This window comes from Suncus etruscus, chromosome 3 (assembly GCF_024139225.1).
Source record: "Suncus etruscus isolate mSunEtr1 chromosome 3, mSunEtr1.pri.cur, whole genome shotgun sequence".
Classification (NCBI taxonomy): Eukaryota; Metazoa; Chordata; class Mammalia; order Eulipotyphla; family Soricidae; genus Suncus; species Suncus etruscus.
The window spans coordinates 48,157,997-48,173,814 of record NC_064850.1 but is presented as its reverse complement, the minus strand read 5'-3'; the positions used below and the strand labels follow the sequence as shown (position 1 = coordinate 48,173,814).

General features: G+C 39.7%; 1 protein-coding gene and 1 long non-coding RNA gene across 9 annotated transcripts in view; both read left to right on the top strand.

Moving 5' to 3' along the window:
* LOC126003365 (uncharacterized) overlaps positions 1-15,818 on the top strand; it is a 1,166,220-nt gene that overhangs the window by 804,621 nt on the left and 345,781 nt on the right. The window lies entirely within an intron of this gene.
* The window catches only part of ESRRG (estrogen related receptor gamma), a 530,543-nt gene that overhangs the window by 376,706 nt on the left and 138,019 nt on the right, over positions 1-15,818 (top strand). For all 8 annotated transcript variants that reach the window (XM_049769525.1, XM_049769526.1, XM_049769523.1 and 5 more), the window contains one exon: positions 4,794-4,910. In XM_049769525.1, coding sequence (XP_049625482.1) covers positions 4,794-4,910 — 117 coding nt within the window. The remainder of the gene's footprint in view (positions 1-4,793; positions 4,911-15,818) is intronic.

The window sequence follows — 15,818 nt, the reverse complement described above, 5'->3', positions numbered from 1 at the left end:
CCACTGCCAAATTATAAGAGTCCATTCAATGACTGAAAGGAATATACAAATTATCCACTGGCACTTCGGGCTATGGTTTTACACACAGCCTTATTCTCTCTGCCAGCTAGTTGCAAGATTCTATTAAGCTGTAAGTGAGAAAATTATATTGCCTGCAAACTAATTGTACAAAAGATTCTGAAAAAAGTTATTAGAGCCTGGGACTTTGTGAAAAACCACCAGGAGATATTAGAAATTGCTCCTTCATTTCTGTCAGCCTGGTTTCAACACTCAGAATCTCACAGCTCCAAGCTTGGTTTCCTTTGCATCCCAGTTCACTTTTGGAACAGCAAAACTGGGAAAATTCCAGCCAGGTGCTGCCCAGTTCAGTCCCTCATGCCTTCCAACAAATGTGCCCCATAAAAAAACAAACTCTCGTCCAAGAAAATTCTGGGTGTGAAATGTGAATCCAGTTGGTGAACAAAGGTTCTGCCTCTTTTGGAAGTGGCTATCCCATGTTTCGTTCCAGCACCTGAGCTTACAGCAGGAAAGATTTTGGTCCAGTTTCTGTTTCAAGAATGGAAAGAAACAGGTGTCCCATAGAGAAGACCTGGTCCATGGGGAGGGATATATTTGAGCTGTTACCAAAATAAATGGGATGTTATTGCCCACATGCTTTGGGCAGCTCATTTTGTTTTAAAGCATTTTGAAATGCTTTCTTAATCGATCAGCAAAAGGATCCAGGAAGGTTTTTTCCTTTGTAGACACTAACAGGGATCAAAGATTTTGTTGGGTGGGGAATCCTAGTGAAAATGAACTTAGTTACTCTGTGGGAGGTCATGGAAATTAGATAGGTTTTCTTCCAGCATTCAGTTCTTGAGAGGGATGCGTGGATTTGTTTTTCAAAACAGCAATTCATGTTTGTTACTTAATGAAAACAAGGTCATCTGGGACCGGAGAGATAGCACAACAGTGCTTGCCTTGCAAGCAGCCGATCCAGGACCTAAGGTGGTTGGTTTGAACCCCAGCGTCCCATATGGTCTCCCGTGCCTGCCAGGAGCTATTTCTGAGCAGACAGCCAGGAGTAACCCCTGAGCACCGTTGGGTGTGGCCAAAAAAAAAAAAAAAACCAAAAAAAACCCAACAAGATCATCATCCATATGTGTCAGGACAAAATTTATTGGCTACAGAACTTGGCTAACAAATAACTCGATTCACTGCAAGTACTTTGCACTTAAGTTAAAAAAAAATCATCGTTGATGAAGTCAATCAGGACTGCTGTATATTTTATCCATGCATAGTACAACTTGTACAGGAAGTGGTGTGTTTCTTACAGCTTTGGGGAGATGCCTTGAGCTGTATGTCAAGGTCTTTATTGTTATCAAACTTAAGCAATCGCTTCTCCCAGGGAAAAGGATTCCTTGAGATTTGGGCAATCTTTTCTCTGTGATTGGGGAAGGCTGGTGAAATCCATTTTTTGTAGTTCTCACTCTTAAAACTATTGTGATACTATTTGGTTCCTCGACTCCTCTATGATCCCTGTCTTCCCTTCTCTTCCAACCCTGTACAGGATGCAAACTGGCAGACAACAGATCAATCTTGTGAGTATAGTAATAAAAGACAGAGCTTCCTTCTTCTTTGCTCAGGAAAGAATAAGAGATAATATCAGTTAGAATGAAAATTTGATCTCTTATTTGCCTTTGGCTGTTGGGCCATTCTCCTTCTGTTTTCATTTACTTATTTTGTTTTGTGGGCCACACCTGGTGGTGCCCAGAGCTTACTCCTTCCTGGCTCTGCACTCAGGGATCACTCTGAGTAAGGCTCAGGGGCTCATATGTGGTGCCAGGGATTGAAGCCAGGTTGGCTATGTGCAAGGCCAGTGACATTTGCACTATATTATTGGTCCCGTCTTTTGATACTTAAAAAAACCCTCCAGTTTACTTGGCTTGTTGATCTGGCCTTATAAAATAGCCATCAGTACTCACCAAATAGAAAAACAATACTATGTTATCTTATTGTACCTCAAATTTGGCTTTTTTGGGGGACACTTTCTGCATAAGAAATGACCTTGCTTTCAGGTTCTTAGCATCTAAAGGGCAATGTGCCTGTGTAAAAAAGGTGTAACCAGATAGGATCTGTCGCTCTATGATGAGACTACCTGGAACGATGGGAAAACCAAGAAATCATTTTCTGCAAGGATGAGCTGAGAAATTTTCATGAAAGATTTGAGTGGAATTTGAGTTGAATGTTGCGCCTTGGAAGTAATTTTAAGAAGAAAGAGAAGCCAAGATAGATCATTCTCAGAGAGAAATCTGAAGGACACAGCAGAAAATGAATCCATCAAATTGGAGGCATCGGAAAATTCTTAGAACTGAAGGATTATAATATTGCTGGGGAAGTAGGTGAAAATTAGTGAGAGGGAGAATTTGTTAGTTAGTCTAATATTTTTCTGTTGATCTTTGAAGTTTATGGGAACTGCTTAATTAAAAAAATTAGTCTGGGGACATGATTGAAATGGTCCACAGAAGAGGAAGATGATATGGTATTAACATGAATTAGAGAGAGGAAGAAGGGAGACCAACCAGCTGGTTAGGAGAGAACTGCATAGTTTCATAGTTCATGGATGAGCTCACACATGCTTGATTTCAGTTCTGGAGGGTGGAGCCTACTTTTCAAAGAGGGGAGATGATTGGTTGGGGACAGCAAGCAGATTCTAGGTTATTCTGGTGGAAGTTTCTGACACTGGGCCAATGGTAGAGACCTAGAGCTGCTACTGGAAAGAAAAAGACTTTTCTTGCCTTGTGTTTTTCTGCTCTTCCTGAGAAAGCAGAGTCTCAGCATGGCTTTCACTGTCTAGGAAAAGTCATGTTAAGTGAAGATTCTGGTAGTGGAACGCTAATTAACCCCCAGCAAATTATTAGCAATACTCTCTGGATGTAGAATAATATATTTACAGTAATGATTATAACAACTCTGTGGTCAAAGATGGTTCATCTAAAGTTCAGATTCTAATTCATGTAAATTCAGATTCATCTAAAATTCAGATCATTTTATTCTCAACATTGTCTCCAGTCAATCATGGACTTAGTCTAAGTTTTTGGTACGTGTTGCTATCTTGTACCATGGTGATGGAATATGCTTTTGTTGATGCAGTTAATATCACTCTTCTGTTTAACCTCATGTTATAAAAACAGCTATTTTATTATTATAAGAGCCCCAAATTTGATTGCTAATGTAGTCTACTGATGTTATAGGCTTATCTTAAGTCATAATGCACTGTTTCACCCCTTTTGCGACACGCATCCTTAACCAATTTCCAGTAGTTCGAAGTGGATAGGTATTTCTTCCTGTTGAATTAGCAGTTGCTGAGTAGTTGAGTCTTTGTCCGATCCTGCAATCCACTAATGTGATATTTAATGGGGAGAACATCAGTCTGGAGAAAGGTAGTCAATAGAAATCAGTGTTTACAAAGTGTGATTAACTCTGAAATATTTCATCAATGCTGTGGTCCCAGGCAGCCTCTACGCTAATTATAAGCCTCGGCACAGGTTCCTGGGGACTCGAAGGGATGCTGAATATTTCTCGTGTGGAGCAGCAAAAATTGCAATTATGCTGGGACCATCTCTGATGACAATTTATGCGTTTGGTGTGATGACCTCGCCCTTCCCCAGAGGGTCATAAACAGAATGCATTTTCATTAAGATACTAATGCACTTAATCACCAGGGGAAAGGGTTAGGAAGTAAGAAAAGACCTTCCACGCTCATGGTGCCAGAGCTAAGAGGGCAGAGAAGTTTCCTGGTAAAGGCCATTTGTGTGCAAAGCCAGAGGCAGCCCTGGAGCATGGCCCCCTACACTGGGGTTGGTGCTCATGGAGAGAAACAGGCGAGTTACATTTGCATTTTCTTCTGCCATTGAAGTGGTTTCAAATATGTCAGGGCTTAGCACAAGGGATGTGACTCTCTTGTGCAACATTGAATTTCTTAGCAGTTTATTTTGTGTTTGTAACACTCCCGTGGAGTCAGAGTGCTTTGGATTATTTATGCAAATCATGTAACGAACATCACTATCATCATCATCATCATCATAATTATTATCATCACCACCCCATCATCATCATCTTCATCTTCATCACAAGGCATTCTGCAGCATACGACATGTTCTAAAGCTCTGCTGATGCCCAGAAAATTGCATCATTTCCATCCCTGCCCTCCAGGAGCCTTCCCCAGCCTCCCCAATCAATCATTTGATCACAGCACAGTTGATGCAAATCCTTAGTAGAAAGGTAATAAACAGCTGAGCCTAAAGAAATCCAAGGCTTACCATGCAGTATGGATATCTGCACTTCCCTGGAAAATCATTCTTTTTTGGCAGTTTTCTTTGGCACCTTTAGGATCTGGAAGATGTTTACTTGGGTGGATTGAGCAAAGGGTCTGAAAGGTGAACTTTAAGGCTGGGCTCTGGGCTGAATAAACTGTTTAAAAGGTGAATTTGAAGCACAGTATTTGGACTGAGTTAAAGATCTGAAAGGTGGGTTTGAAGGTTGGGTTTTAGGCTGAGCAAAGGGTCTGATAGGTGAATCTGAAGGCTGGGTTTTGGATCTCTCCATCCAACTCTTCCTTTTCAGCTTCTCTTTTCTGGTACCCAAGAAAATTGGTTTCCTGGCTCGGGTGGGCAGCCCCCTTAATTCCATGACATTGGGGGTTTGAGAGAGAGGCTATTAGTTCAGGAGAGCACCCTGGCTTTAAGAAGGTCCCATACCCCATCTCTGCACTGCATGTCTAATGGCGTCTTTCTGTAAATCCTCTGTCCTAGGTAACATCGAGTACAGCTGCCCAGCGACGAACGAATGTGAAATCACGAAGCGCAGACGTAAATCGTGCCAGGCTTGCCGCTTCATGAAGTGTTTGAAAGTGGGCATGCTGAAGGAAGGTAAGGCATGTGTGGAGGTACAGGTAGGAAGGTAGAGACAGGTGGGGAGTGCAGGACAAATGTGGGCAAAAGCTGAGTGCCCAGAGTTTCAGGACACAATGCCTGAATCATTGTCACCCTTGCTTGATGCCCACAGGAAGGGACAAGGAATAAGAGAGGGACACAGAAATTCCCACCAGGTATATTCAACTTGTCTGGTCTTTCTTCATGCCTTTTGCAGAAGAGGGACAAATGATTATTCCTATCTTTGTCTTTCTGTATTTTTCCCTCACTGTTGGGTTCTCAGGATGGTTCTCCCTATCTTGAATGAGAACTGATTGACCAAATAAAAATGGTATTGAGTTAAGGTATGTGACCTGAAATTTCAAAATATATGTATAGTGTGAAACATGCATATAATCCGGCAATTTAATTTTAAGCAACTACACTTACCTTTAATTTATCTTAGGACTCAGGAAGATAATAGAGGGTTAAGGAATTGCCTTGTATACACAGACTCTAGCTTCATCCCAAATACCCCTAAAGATTTCTGCACACCCCCGCACTGTCAGGAGTCATCTCTGAACACAAAGCCAGAAGTTAGCCCTGAGCAATGCTGGGATAGCTACCAAGTATAAAAACAAACACATTATGATCATCTTTGGTTTGAGAACTCCCTAATTTTTTCTAATTATATCTTTTTGTCTCATTTCTACTATCAAAAACTTGGAGTAGTGATACTAAAATTTTTTTGCATTTGTTTTTATTTGGAGGTAACAATAATGAACAGGAAATAATACAAATTCTGTGTGAAACAGGATCTCTAGTCTTTAACACAAAACATTCAATAAAACCAAAAAAAGAAAAATTCAATGTCCAGTTCTATGACTTATGCCAGAATTATTTCTGTTATTCAGGATGCTGGTGAAAGCAAATAGTTTCAACAATAATTAGGAATGCGTCTATTTTATGTGTTTCTTTCTATACATGTTGTGCTTCTTTTTTTTGTTTGTTTGTTTTGTTTTGTTTTTGGGCCACACCCATTGATGCTCAGGGGTTACTCCTGGCTATGTGCTCAGAAATCGCTCCTGGCTTGAGGGGACTGAACAGTGGTCTGTCCTAGGCTAGCACTTGCAAGGCAGACGCCTTCTAGCGCCACCACTCCGGCCCTATGTTGTGCTTCTGTAAACATACACTTTGCATGCACCAATTAGATCTCACTCTGGTTTTCTTCATAAACTTATGACAGTTTACACTAGAAATGTTTAATTTGAAAAGGCACACAATGAAAATATATTGAAGAGGAAAATTAGACTCATGAAATGTTTAATGAATAGCTTCTGATGAGTTTGAGAAAGTGCATCATCCCTGGGGTTGAGATTGGGAGTTGATAAGTTTTGTGTTACTTAGAGACCAAATGTTGAACTACAGAGTCCAGATATCCCAGTTTATTGCCCAGGAACCAAGCAGACCTACAGTTAAACAAGTATCCTGCATTCCTGCATCTCTCTAGCCTTCCTGCTTGGTACCCCTGACACTCACTCTAAACAGTTGTGTGCAGGTGTCTACTTAGTTTGTCTTTGGGTACCTGAAATCTAGGTATGGTTCTTTGTGTTCACCTGTCTCCTCAGAACTAGTGTTCCATTTTGGAGAACAAAAACTGCTCTGATTCTTCTCACCTTGGACAAGGAGATGAACTTGTTAGCTACATAATAAGCACTTTTTGTAAAGCTAAGAATGACATATTTCCAAATAAAATTTTAAAAGCCAGAATAAAACATTGCTATGGGAATATGACTCAAGGATGGAATATGCACCTGTCATGTTTAAAGCCCCATGTTTTATACTTGACACCACACACAAAAATCTTATTTTCCAAATTAATTGTGATTCAGTATATATCAGCATATTTAATGTAAAACATATTTACATTCATTAAAATATAATTTAAAATGTATTTCAATATTAGATTCTATAATATCATTATAAATGATATAGGGAATATAGGCTTATAGTATTCATGTTATAAATTATATATAGGCATACATTATAGATAATATCGATTAAAGCTATAGACTTATAGGTATTCTTAGTACAAATTATATAGACATAGAGATAGTATTGATTAGATATAGATAAAGACCTTATAGAAAAAGATATAGAGAATGTAGATATAAAGATATAGTAAGAGATGATAGACATTAGATATAGGCATAGGTTTAATATAGATTTATAAACTTAGAGATGATACATAGAGAGATATATGTAGAGGTGGTATAAATTAGATGTAGACATAGAGAGGCAGATAGAGATGAGGTAAAGATATAGACTTACATACAAAGATATGGATGATATAGACAGAGATAGAAATAGAGATGTCATGAATTGAATGGAGATAAGAGAATGGAAAAAGAAAGAAGGTGTTGGTCTCCACACAGCAGGAGTATCCTTTAGGGCAGAAGAAAGAATCATCATCTTGAGGATGAGACACCTTTCCCTTTAAGTACTACATTTTTTGGTGCTAGTAGGCATTTTTGCAGTGTAGTATCTCACATTTATAATCTATATGCCAATTTTAAGGGAGATATAATTGCTTTCACTGAAGGTTACATGAAAAATGGCAAAAGGACAGTTTTGACAAAGAAAAATAAACAACTGAAACCCAACCTCACAGCCATAAGAGCCAGTACATTTTCCTTTCAGTAAGGATGGTGCTGATGGCTCTCTTTCTGTGGGTACACCTTTGTCTCTGGTATCGCCCACAATCCCATACAGCTGAGAAACAATCTGTATTTCAGGCTGGAATGACTAAATGACTAATGGATGGTCATTTCTCTGGCTTCATTTTATTTGAGCTGCCACCTAGTTGAAAAATACATATAGAAATGGAGGCAGAATCTTCATTTATTTAAAGTGGCTTCCAAAAGAAGCCAGTTGTTTCTGAGGGCCATTTTCAAAAAGAACAACTTTATTTGGGGATAACTGTTACCAAAGTAGAATCAGGAACAAATAGAATAGATATCTGTATCAATAAACACTTTCAATTTTTAGATCCCAGATTAAATTTTATTTCCAAAAACCAGACTACACTGAGAGAGGTCCCTATATTAGTAGATAGATATGATGTTTTGGTTAGTTTGGTTTTCAATGCTGCTATTTGCCCAGACAGAATCATTCCCCACTAAAGATATTTCTCCAGTGCTTGGGCAGGAGCAGGTGTTAAAAGGTGGTTGGAATGACTATAGAGGTGTGAACTGTACTTAATTAAACATTGTTGGTAAAGTGAAAGAGAAAAGTCCTTATCTAGAATTCACACCTCTTTGTGGCTCTTATCAAGTCTTTAGAGGGTCTGTTTTCCCCTGAGGAATTTGTTGATATACAATTTGTTGATTTATTTTTCTCCACTTTCTTGCATCTACTTTGATGGGGATGACCAGTTCTCCAAGTCTTCCCTCCCTGCCCCCAACACACACCCAGGCCACTGCAAAGCATGCTGTTTCTTTTGCATATAAAACACAGCCATGAAATATTGCATTCCACCCTGCATATAAATGCACCATTATGCTCGACCATCTCCTTAGCTTCAGACTTGCTTTCTCAGCCTGTAGAGAATGATCTGTCTTTAAATGTATCTCTATGGATGGAGAGGGATTTCCGTCCCCCGCGCTGTGTCAGAGATCATGATATAGTAAATCTATTCAAATGGGAACCTGTTCAATTCAATTACCAGCCCATAATAAAATTTGCGGCTAGAACATCTCTGTTGACCACCGCAGTCTCTACAAGCCTATGGCACAGCAGGTCTGGAAATTGACAGCCCAAATCTATTTAAACAAAAAACAACATTCGTTTTCGAATCTGAAATGAAATCAGGTCTCAACTGCTTTGATGGGAGCCTTCTTCCCTTTAACAGGTATTTTTATTCAACCAGCCAAATGCATCTTAGATAAAGGCCCGCCTCAGGGAAATGAAGGAGTTTTCATTAAAAGGGAGTGCAGAAAGAAAAATGAGACTTTTAGCCTCTTTCAAATAAGAATCCTTAGTTTTAGTGACTGACAGCGCCTGGGAGTGAAATGACGGCTTCTGAGTGGGGGGACAATGAAAGCTTCATCACTCTGAACACAATTAACTTTTCAGGGATCCAATGTTTGAATGATGTCAGACAGCTGTGTTTGAGTAGAACAGTCGACTTTTGGAGTCCTACTCATTGGAGCTAGAAAGCAAACAACCAAATCTAACACTGTAAACTTGTACAGTTAAAAAAAATGATAGTTTTCTCAAACCTAGGAGATGGTATCATTCGACATCCTGAAAAATCCCTTTATTTTTTCATGACCTCTTCTCCATTTTGACTTGGCTGGAAAGCCTCTCACGAATGATGGGCCAACATTATTTTTCCGACATTATACCATACTGTATGTCAGAGAGAACCCATCAGTTATAAGATATCTGGTCCCAACATTCCCCTTTCATTTTTTTCAAGTATTGCTTATTTGACGGAAAAAACACATACACACATACAACAAGAACTAATCAAGGGGAACCTATAAATCTGGTCAAGATTTATTTTTATTTTGATGTCTCTCCTTGGTTATTTAAAGGCTATTGCAGGGCATCTTGGTTCAAGTTTCTAACGCTGTGGAAAGATGCAGTTTATGAAAGCAATAATTATTAGGTACAGAATCTTGCACCCATCAACAAACTCAGTGGCCTTTTGCTCTTTGTTGGAATGAACTCCTCAAGTACTTTTCTTTGTCTTGCAAATGAGAGTGGTGGACCCATATTTCTGCACAAGCAGATTCCTATACTTCTATATGTACTTCCCACTGACCAGATGCCCACATGCCAATGTGTAAAGGAAGCCAGGCAACATGGAGCCCCAGTTGGATTATTTTATGCCAAGAAAATGTGCTTTTCACTTGGTCTTTTAAAACATGCTTCTAAAATCTTGCTCAGATTTTCTTTTAACCTCATCTAATGATAGCAGTGGTAGTATTTCTAAATAAAGTAGGGACGATTGATGTGGCCTAGATTCAGAGATCTAGAACCCTCAAGCTTACTTGCTTCAGTTTATGTATTTGGAAAATATATCAGCATAGAAAGAATTTGTAGAGAAGATTTTGTGAAAAGGAAGAGTGAGAGCTAATGAACAGGTAGAATTAAGCATGTCATTGACCCATCTACAATGAACTTCCTCTGGGTGACTTAGAGTATAGAGCACTGTAAGGGTCATATAAAATCAGGTGGAATTGGTAATTTTGGGCACTGCTGATGGATTCAGTGGTCACAGAGCCAGAGGGATAGTACAGCAGGGAGGGCACTTGCCTTGCAAGGGGCCAGCCCAGGTTATATGGTACCCCAAACTTGACCAAGACTGATCCCTGACCTCAGATTTAAGAAATTATGAATGGAAGGAATATGGAGCTAGTGGTTGATTTTCTTCCACACCAGAACTGTGTTCTCATGAGCCTCTATTGTTTCTTGCCAGCCTCTGCCTCCTCCATTGGGCAGCCACTTACTTTTTTCATTGCATAGGGCAGAAGAATTGTGTGTGCACTTATCCATATACATCCGAGGCAGAATCCAGATTATTTATTTGTTTATATTTATTCAGTTAGCTGCCATTACATCTCTCCAATCAGTTGTCTTAAGCCCAGGGAGAAGGAGAAAAAAATATGATCTTGGAATTGTTTTTGCTGCCTCCCCCCAGCTCATGTCTGGCTTTATAGATGGTGGTGGGACTCAGAGAGTCTATGGGGTCTACCCTATCAGCGGGAGAGGCAAAGAGCAACTTCCTTGTCTAATTACCCTTCTGTTTCTTATCTTCCATTTTCATAAAATGTACGCTTAAAAGGTGGAGTGTTTTCTAGGCAGGATCTCTTTAAAAAACAAAAAGCTATTCAGGTCATTTAGTAACAAGCGGATTTGTTTTTGCTTACTTAAAGGACCTGCTTCATGCAATTTATCCTGACAAAATCTCTTTTGTAAAAACCTCTGAAGAAAACATTGCCAAGGTGAAAATTTTTTTCTTCCTCAAGTCTAATATCATTTATGCTGCCCAGTTGAAAACAGAAGTTATTGGTAGGGAAATTTGGGTTCCTACTGCCTTCAAAAAAAAGCAGAACAAAGGGAAGGAGCTTCCTTTAATGGTATTCAGGGAAAATATTTCTGTGTTATATGACAGTTAATAGAACTGTGTTGACCTCCCTGCTATTTCTTGCACCTCCATTGTAATATTATCCTAAGAAGCTCCCTCATTAATGCAGAGGATTAAACATAACTCCCAAGTTAGAATCTAAACAACAGCAAAAACACCTTCCTTGTGAGCTCTGCCTTGACATGAGTCATTGGGGAATATCTGTAAGGTACCACCACAGTTAATTCATGTATCAATGGATGGGGTGACCAGATGGGTTATTTTGTTTTGTTTTGGTCATGCTTTGTTGGTAGGAAACTTGAAAAATCTGTCTGAAAAAATGAATAACAAAGACTTTGAAGGTAAGAGTAAGACACATTCTCAGGGTTTTCCTGTGCAGTAGACCAGGAACAATGAGCCCTCACACACTTTTTGTATTTGTCTTCTTCCTTAAAGGTCCCCATAGGGGTGAGTGGGGCTCTATGACAAAGAAGGAGGAGCACAGGGTCATTTGTCTCACACCAGAAGTTCATGCCGTGTGAGTGTGTGTGTATGTGAGTGCTATGTGGCCTGTGGTCTGGCACTGCCTGTGCTCCCTACAGGTCCATCTGGGTTTTGCTTTGTGAGCAGCAGGAACCGTCAAGTATATTTAGCCTGGGATTCTTTGGAGGCCCTGAGTCTGATGAGATACTGAGCTCTTAAAAGATTGCTTAAGTAAACCATCATGTTTTTAAAACAGGCTTCATTCCTTAGCTTTGAGACCCTTCCTCACTTTACATCCAGAAGTAGGAGAAAGATTCCCACTGTTGAAAGAAATGGAAGAGTAAGTTAAGTAGTTCATAGGGATCAGATTTGAACATCTTCTGTGTGATAAAATCATCCGGGGATTCTTGAGACATTAATCTGGAACAACTAATCTGGAACAACCTGGGAAAGACTTAGGTGCTCTCTTCCAAGAAACCCATTTCTGGCTCTCTCATTGGGTTTCCAGAGATTTATTTCACCCAGAATTAGAACAAAGGGGAACAAAATTTTATTTGTGATGGAGTTTGGTTCTCTGACTCCAGTGTTTCCAAAGGAATCTTCAGAAAAAAATGCTTCATGAGCACTGCTTTAGTAGAGGGAGATGGATTGGAATTTGTGTCAAATATCCAGAATGTATGCCTGGGGGAATCGTCATCATTTCTCTTTTTTAAATGGAGGAAATTGCAAGTACTCCTGGTTTCACAATTTGTCCATAACTCTATACAATTTATTATAGACTCACTGATTCCCACGCATGACCAGTTTTTCTACTTATATACAGTGCTTAGGGCTTACACCTAGTTCTGTGCTCAGGGATCACTCGAGATCCCTTGGGGGTCCATATAGGGTGCTAGGAAATCAAACCTGTTCAGTCTTATGCAAGGCAAGTCAATAGCTCCAATTCCTACACTTAATATACTTCTTAGAAGTGATACTGGCATTGGAGATGAAATATATAGAACCTCTCACATGAACCTACCAAACAGGGCTCCAGGAATTATTTTAAGTGAGTCCATCTTCCTTATCTATCTTGGTTCAGTGTCATTGGGAAGAAAAATATGTGTGAGGGAGATTTTTTGGACCACACTATGCAGTGCTCAGGGGCTACTTTCATCTCTGTGCTTGAGAATTTCTCTCAGAAATTTAGGAGGCCATGTCTTGATGCTGGGGATCAAACAAGGGTTGGCCACATGCAAGGTAAGTTCTGGTACCTACCCCTGTGCTATTTCTTTGGTCTGAGAGAAATGTTAAGGAATAATTCCCTTTGTTCCCTTCCTTCTGCTTTAATTGGCATATCATAAAGGTGTATTTTGATTAGATAGTTCTCAATAGAACTTGAAATAGAAAACCAGTATTTTATAAAATACTGAATATGGTGGGTGGTCCTCTTCCCAAAATAACCCAAAAGTTAAATTCAAAAACCTTAGTGACTTTTAGTCCCTTGAGAGGGACTTGCTTGTGTATTGCTCCTGAAGTGTCTTTCAAGGGAGAATGTAAGGAAAGGAGGAAAGTCAGGGAGGAGCCACATCCAGAATCCCCTCCCAAATTATTGGAAAGTTGTTGGCATTCAGACAACAGACTTGTGTCCTTCATCATCAATGTGCTCATGTGCCAACTTGGCACTGATGTTTCTGCTATTGGTTTATGCAGTTTCAAATTCATGAGCTGGAGTTCCATTGATTTTGGAAAAAGACCCCATTTAGTGCAATGCTTCCTGGTCTGCATTTTTCTGGGTAATCCGGCATCTTGCTAGGTCCTTTTCTAGTTGGGGTTCTTTAGAGTTCCTCTCCATCCATGTCATATAGGACTTCCCATGGGATTACGTTTATTCCAATTCTTCCTTCATAAAAACAAGTACTTATCCTTAAAGATTTCTCTCTTTCTCCTCTTAGTAGGTTGTACAGCCACCAGGCGCCTTCCCTAAGGCATGCTGTCTGCAAAGGAAAAAGCCAGCTGGCTTGGCCAAGGTTGGTCAATGATGAGAGGCGGGCTGGGGGCCAGGTTCACAAAAGCCACTGAGTGGAGAGTAGGTCAGTGGCTTCCCCAAAGCCAATTAGCTGGCACATGTCTGGGTGCCTGATGCTAGCCAAATTCCCTGAGCCTGATGGCACTGGTGGGGAGCCCATTCTTGGGCTTGCTGGTGAACAGGACGTCAGTGAATGGCAGATTGTACTGTTGGAGTGTCAGTGGGACTCTGTGTCCACTTGCTCACATATTGGAGACTTGCTCCTCAGCTGTTAGACCACCTCTATACAGGTACACTGTGGCCGCCAACTGTCCAAACTGATGGGCTGTAGTGGCTCATCCTCATCAGGCTTTAGTTTTTGCCTGGAGTCAGAATTAGTGCTTTGTAGGGCTAAAAGGACACATAACAGGCCAGGAGATTTCCAAACATGAAAGAATATTTGGGGACACATGAGCATCATAGAGTCCTTGGAGCACCCCCATTTAAGAGCTTCTTTATATCTAGATAACTCCTATCAACTGACACAGTGACTTTGCCCCAGGTAGGGCTTCTTAAGGTTGGTCCTGGGGATCTGCAGACTGTGTTTCTAGGCTCACTATCTCATGTATTTTTCTGTAAGACTTCCCTTTGATCTATTTTTCTAGCTAAGCTCAGTAATCATGATTATATAGTACCTGAACTGCCCTAAAATTTAGTGGTATCTTGGGGGGAGGGAATTAAAGAGCACAATGGGGACAAATGAGGTATTTTCATCTGCCTCTCACTTTCTCCCTTTGATTTCAAACCTTTTTGGTTCCTATAGTTTCCTGGTGACACAGCCTTCCTTTCCTATCATGCCAAGCACTTGTGACCCCAATAGTGAGCGTGTCCCTGCCCCCAAGCCCAGCCAGACTCTTTCCTCTGCTCTCTAAGACATTGTCTCCCATTAAACCTCTCTAGCATCAACATTATCATCATCATTAGTATAGTTGAAGGCAATTGAATGGCAATTGCATTGACCTTAGCATTCTTGGGTTATTCTAAATTTATGCATAAATTGGGAAATATTTGGATAAAAAATAGTGTCTGAGGATCTTGTCTATGTAAATATTTATATGTTTTGCCAGAAATACTCCTATCTTTTTTATTGTTATTTAGTTTACTTTATTTAAAGAGCATGCATCACATAATTAACATAGTTTATCATAATAAATTTGATTCCAAGTAAGTGAAAGTGAAGTAATTAAAAAAGAAAAAAGGGAAAAGGAAGGAAAAAAGAGCACAGCAACAAGCATGTTTTTGGAAATTAATGTACCTCCAATGAGGTCATTAGGTCATTGTCAGATGTTTTAATAAGTTCTTGTTTTCAGTTGACCATTTTCTTACTTCATTTATTTCTGAACAATAGGTAACTTCAGAAAAACATTGGTATTTAATTTAGTGTGTTTCTACAGACATGACACTATTAAACAAAAATAAAGTTGTCTTGCTATAATAAATACAGCTGTGTAGTCTAAGAATTTCAAATACTATTGCTGATGCTGTGGCTTTTCTTGGTCATGTTTTCAGCTGCCAGGGTTTCTGCAGGCAAAGAGAAGGTACTCATTCTCTCTCCAAAAACAGTTCTGGTGATATAAACCCAAATACTGGCTTACCTGGAGTTTTGGCAAGATTGATATGTGTAGAAAGCTGTAGAGTCGTGAAGCAGGGACATTAGTAAAGAGGTGATTGTGGATAATGGGTGCAGCAGGCATGGTTACAGCAGGATGGTACTCCTTTCTACTTCACCTTGGCATCAGGTTCTTCCTTGAGATGCTTTCTAGCTTCTCAAGGATTCAGATGATCTGTATTTATTCAATCCTTCTCCAGGCTATCCAACCTTGCTTTATTCCCCACTCACTGAATGACTGTTCTGAGGGTTAAGGGAACAGGGAAGACTTATTTTTATTCTCAAAGGATTTTAAAATCTTTTTTATCTTTTTATAAATTTCCCCTCTTCTGAATTTTTCTAGCACTTTATATATTGTTCTAGACAATGTAGCCTTATAACTTAACTCTGTATTTTTTACACAAGAAATTCAAGTACCAAGCTCAAGCATTTCATCTCTGAGATTAGATGGGGTCTGTGACTATCGACTCAGTTCCTGGAATGCATAGAATACAATTGAGATTTAGAGAAGTTTGGTTGTCTTTTATCCATTTTAATGAATCTCTCTTCTGGGTTGGGGCTTCCATACTAAATAATATAGAATAGAACCTGGGTTCACTTCAAAATTGAAGGCTTACTAAGTTTTGTGGGAGTTGAATAGCTAAGTGAGATCAG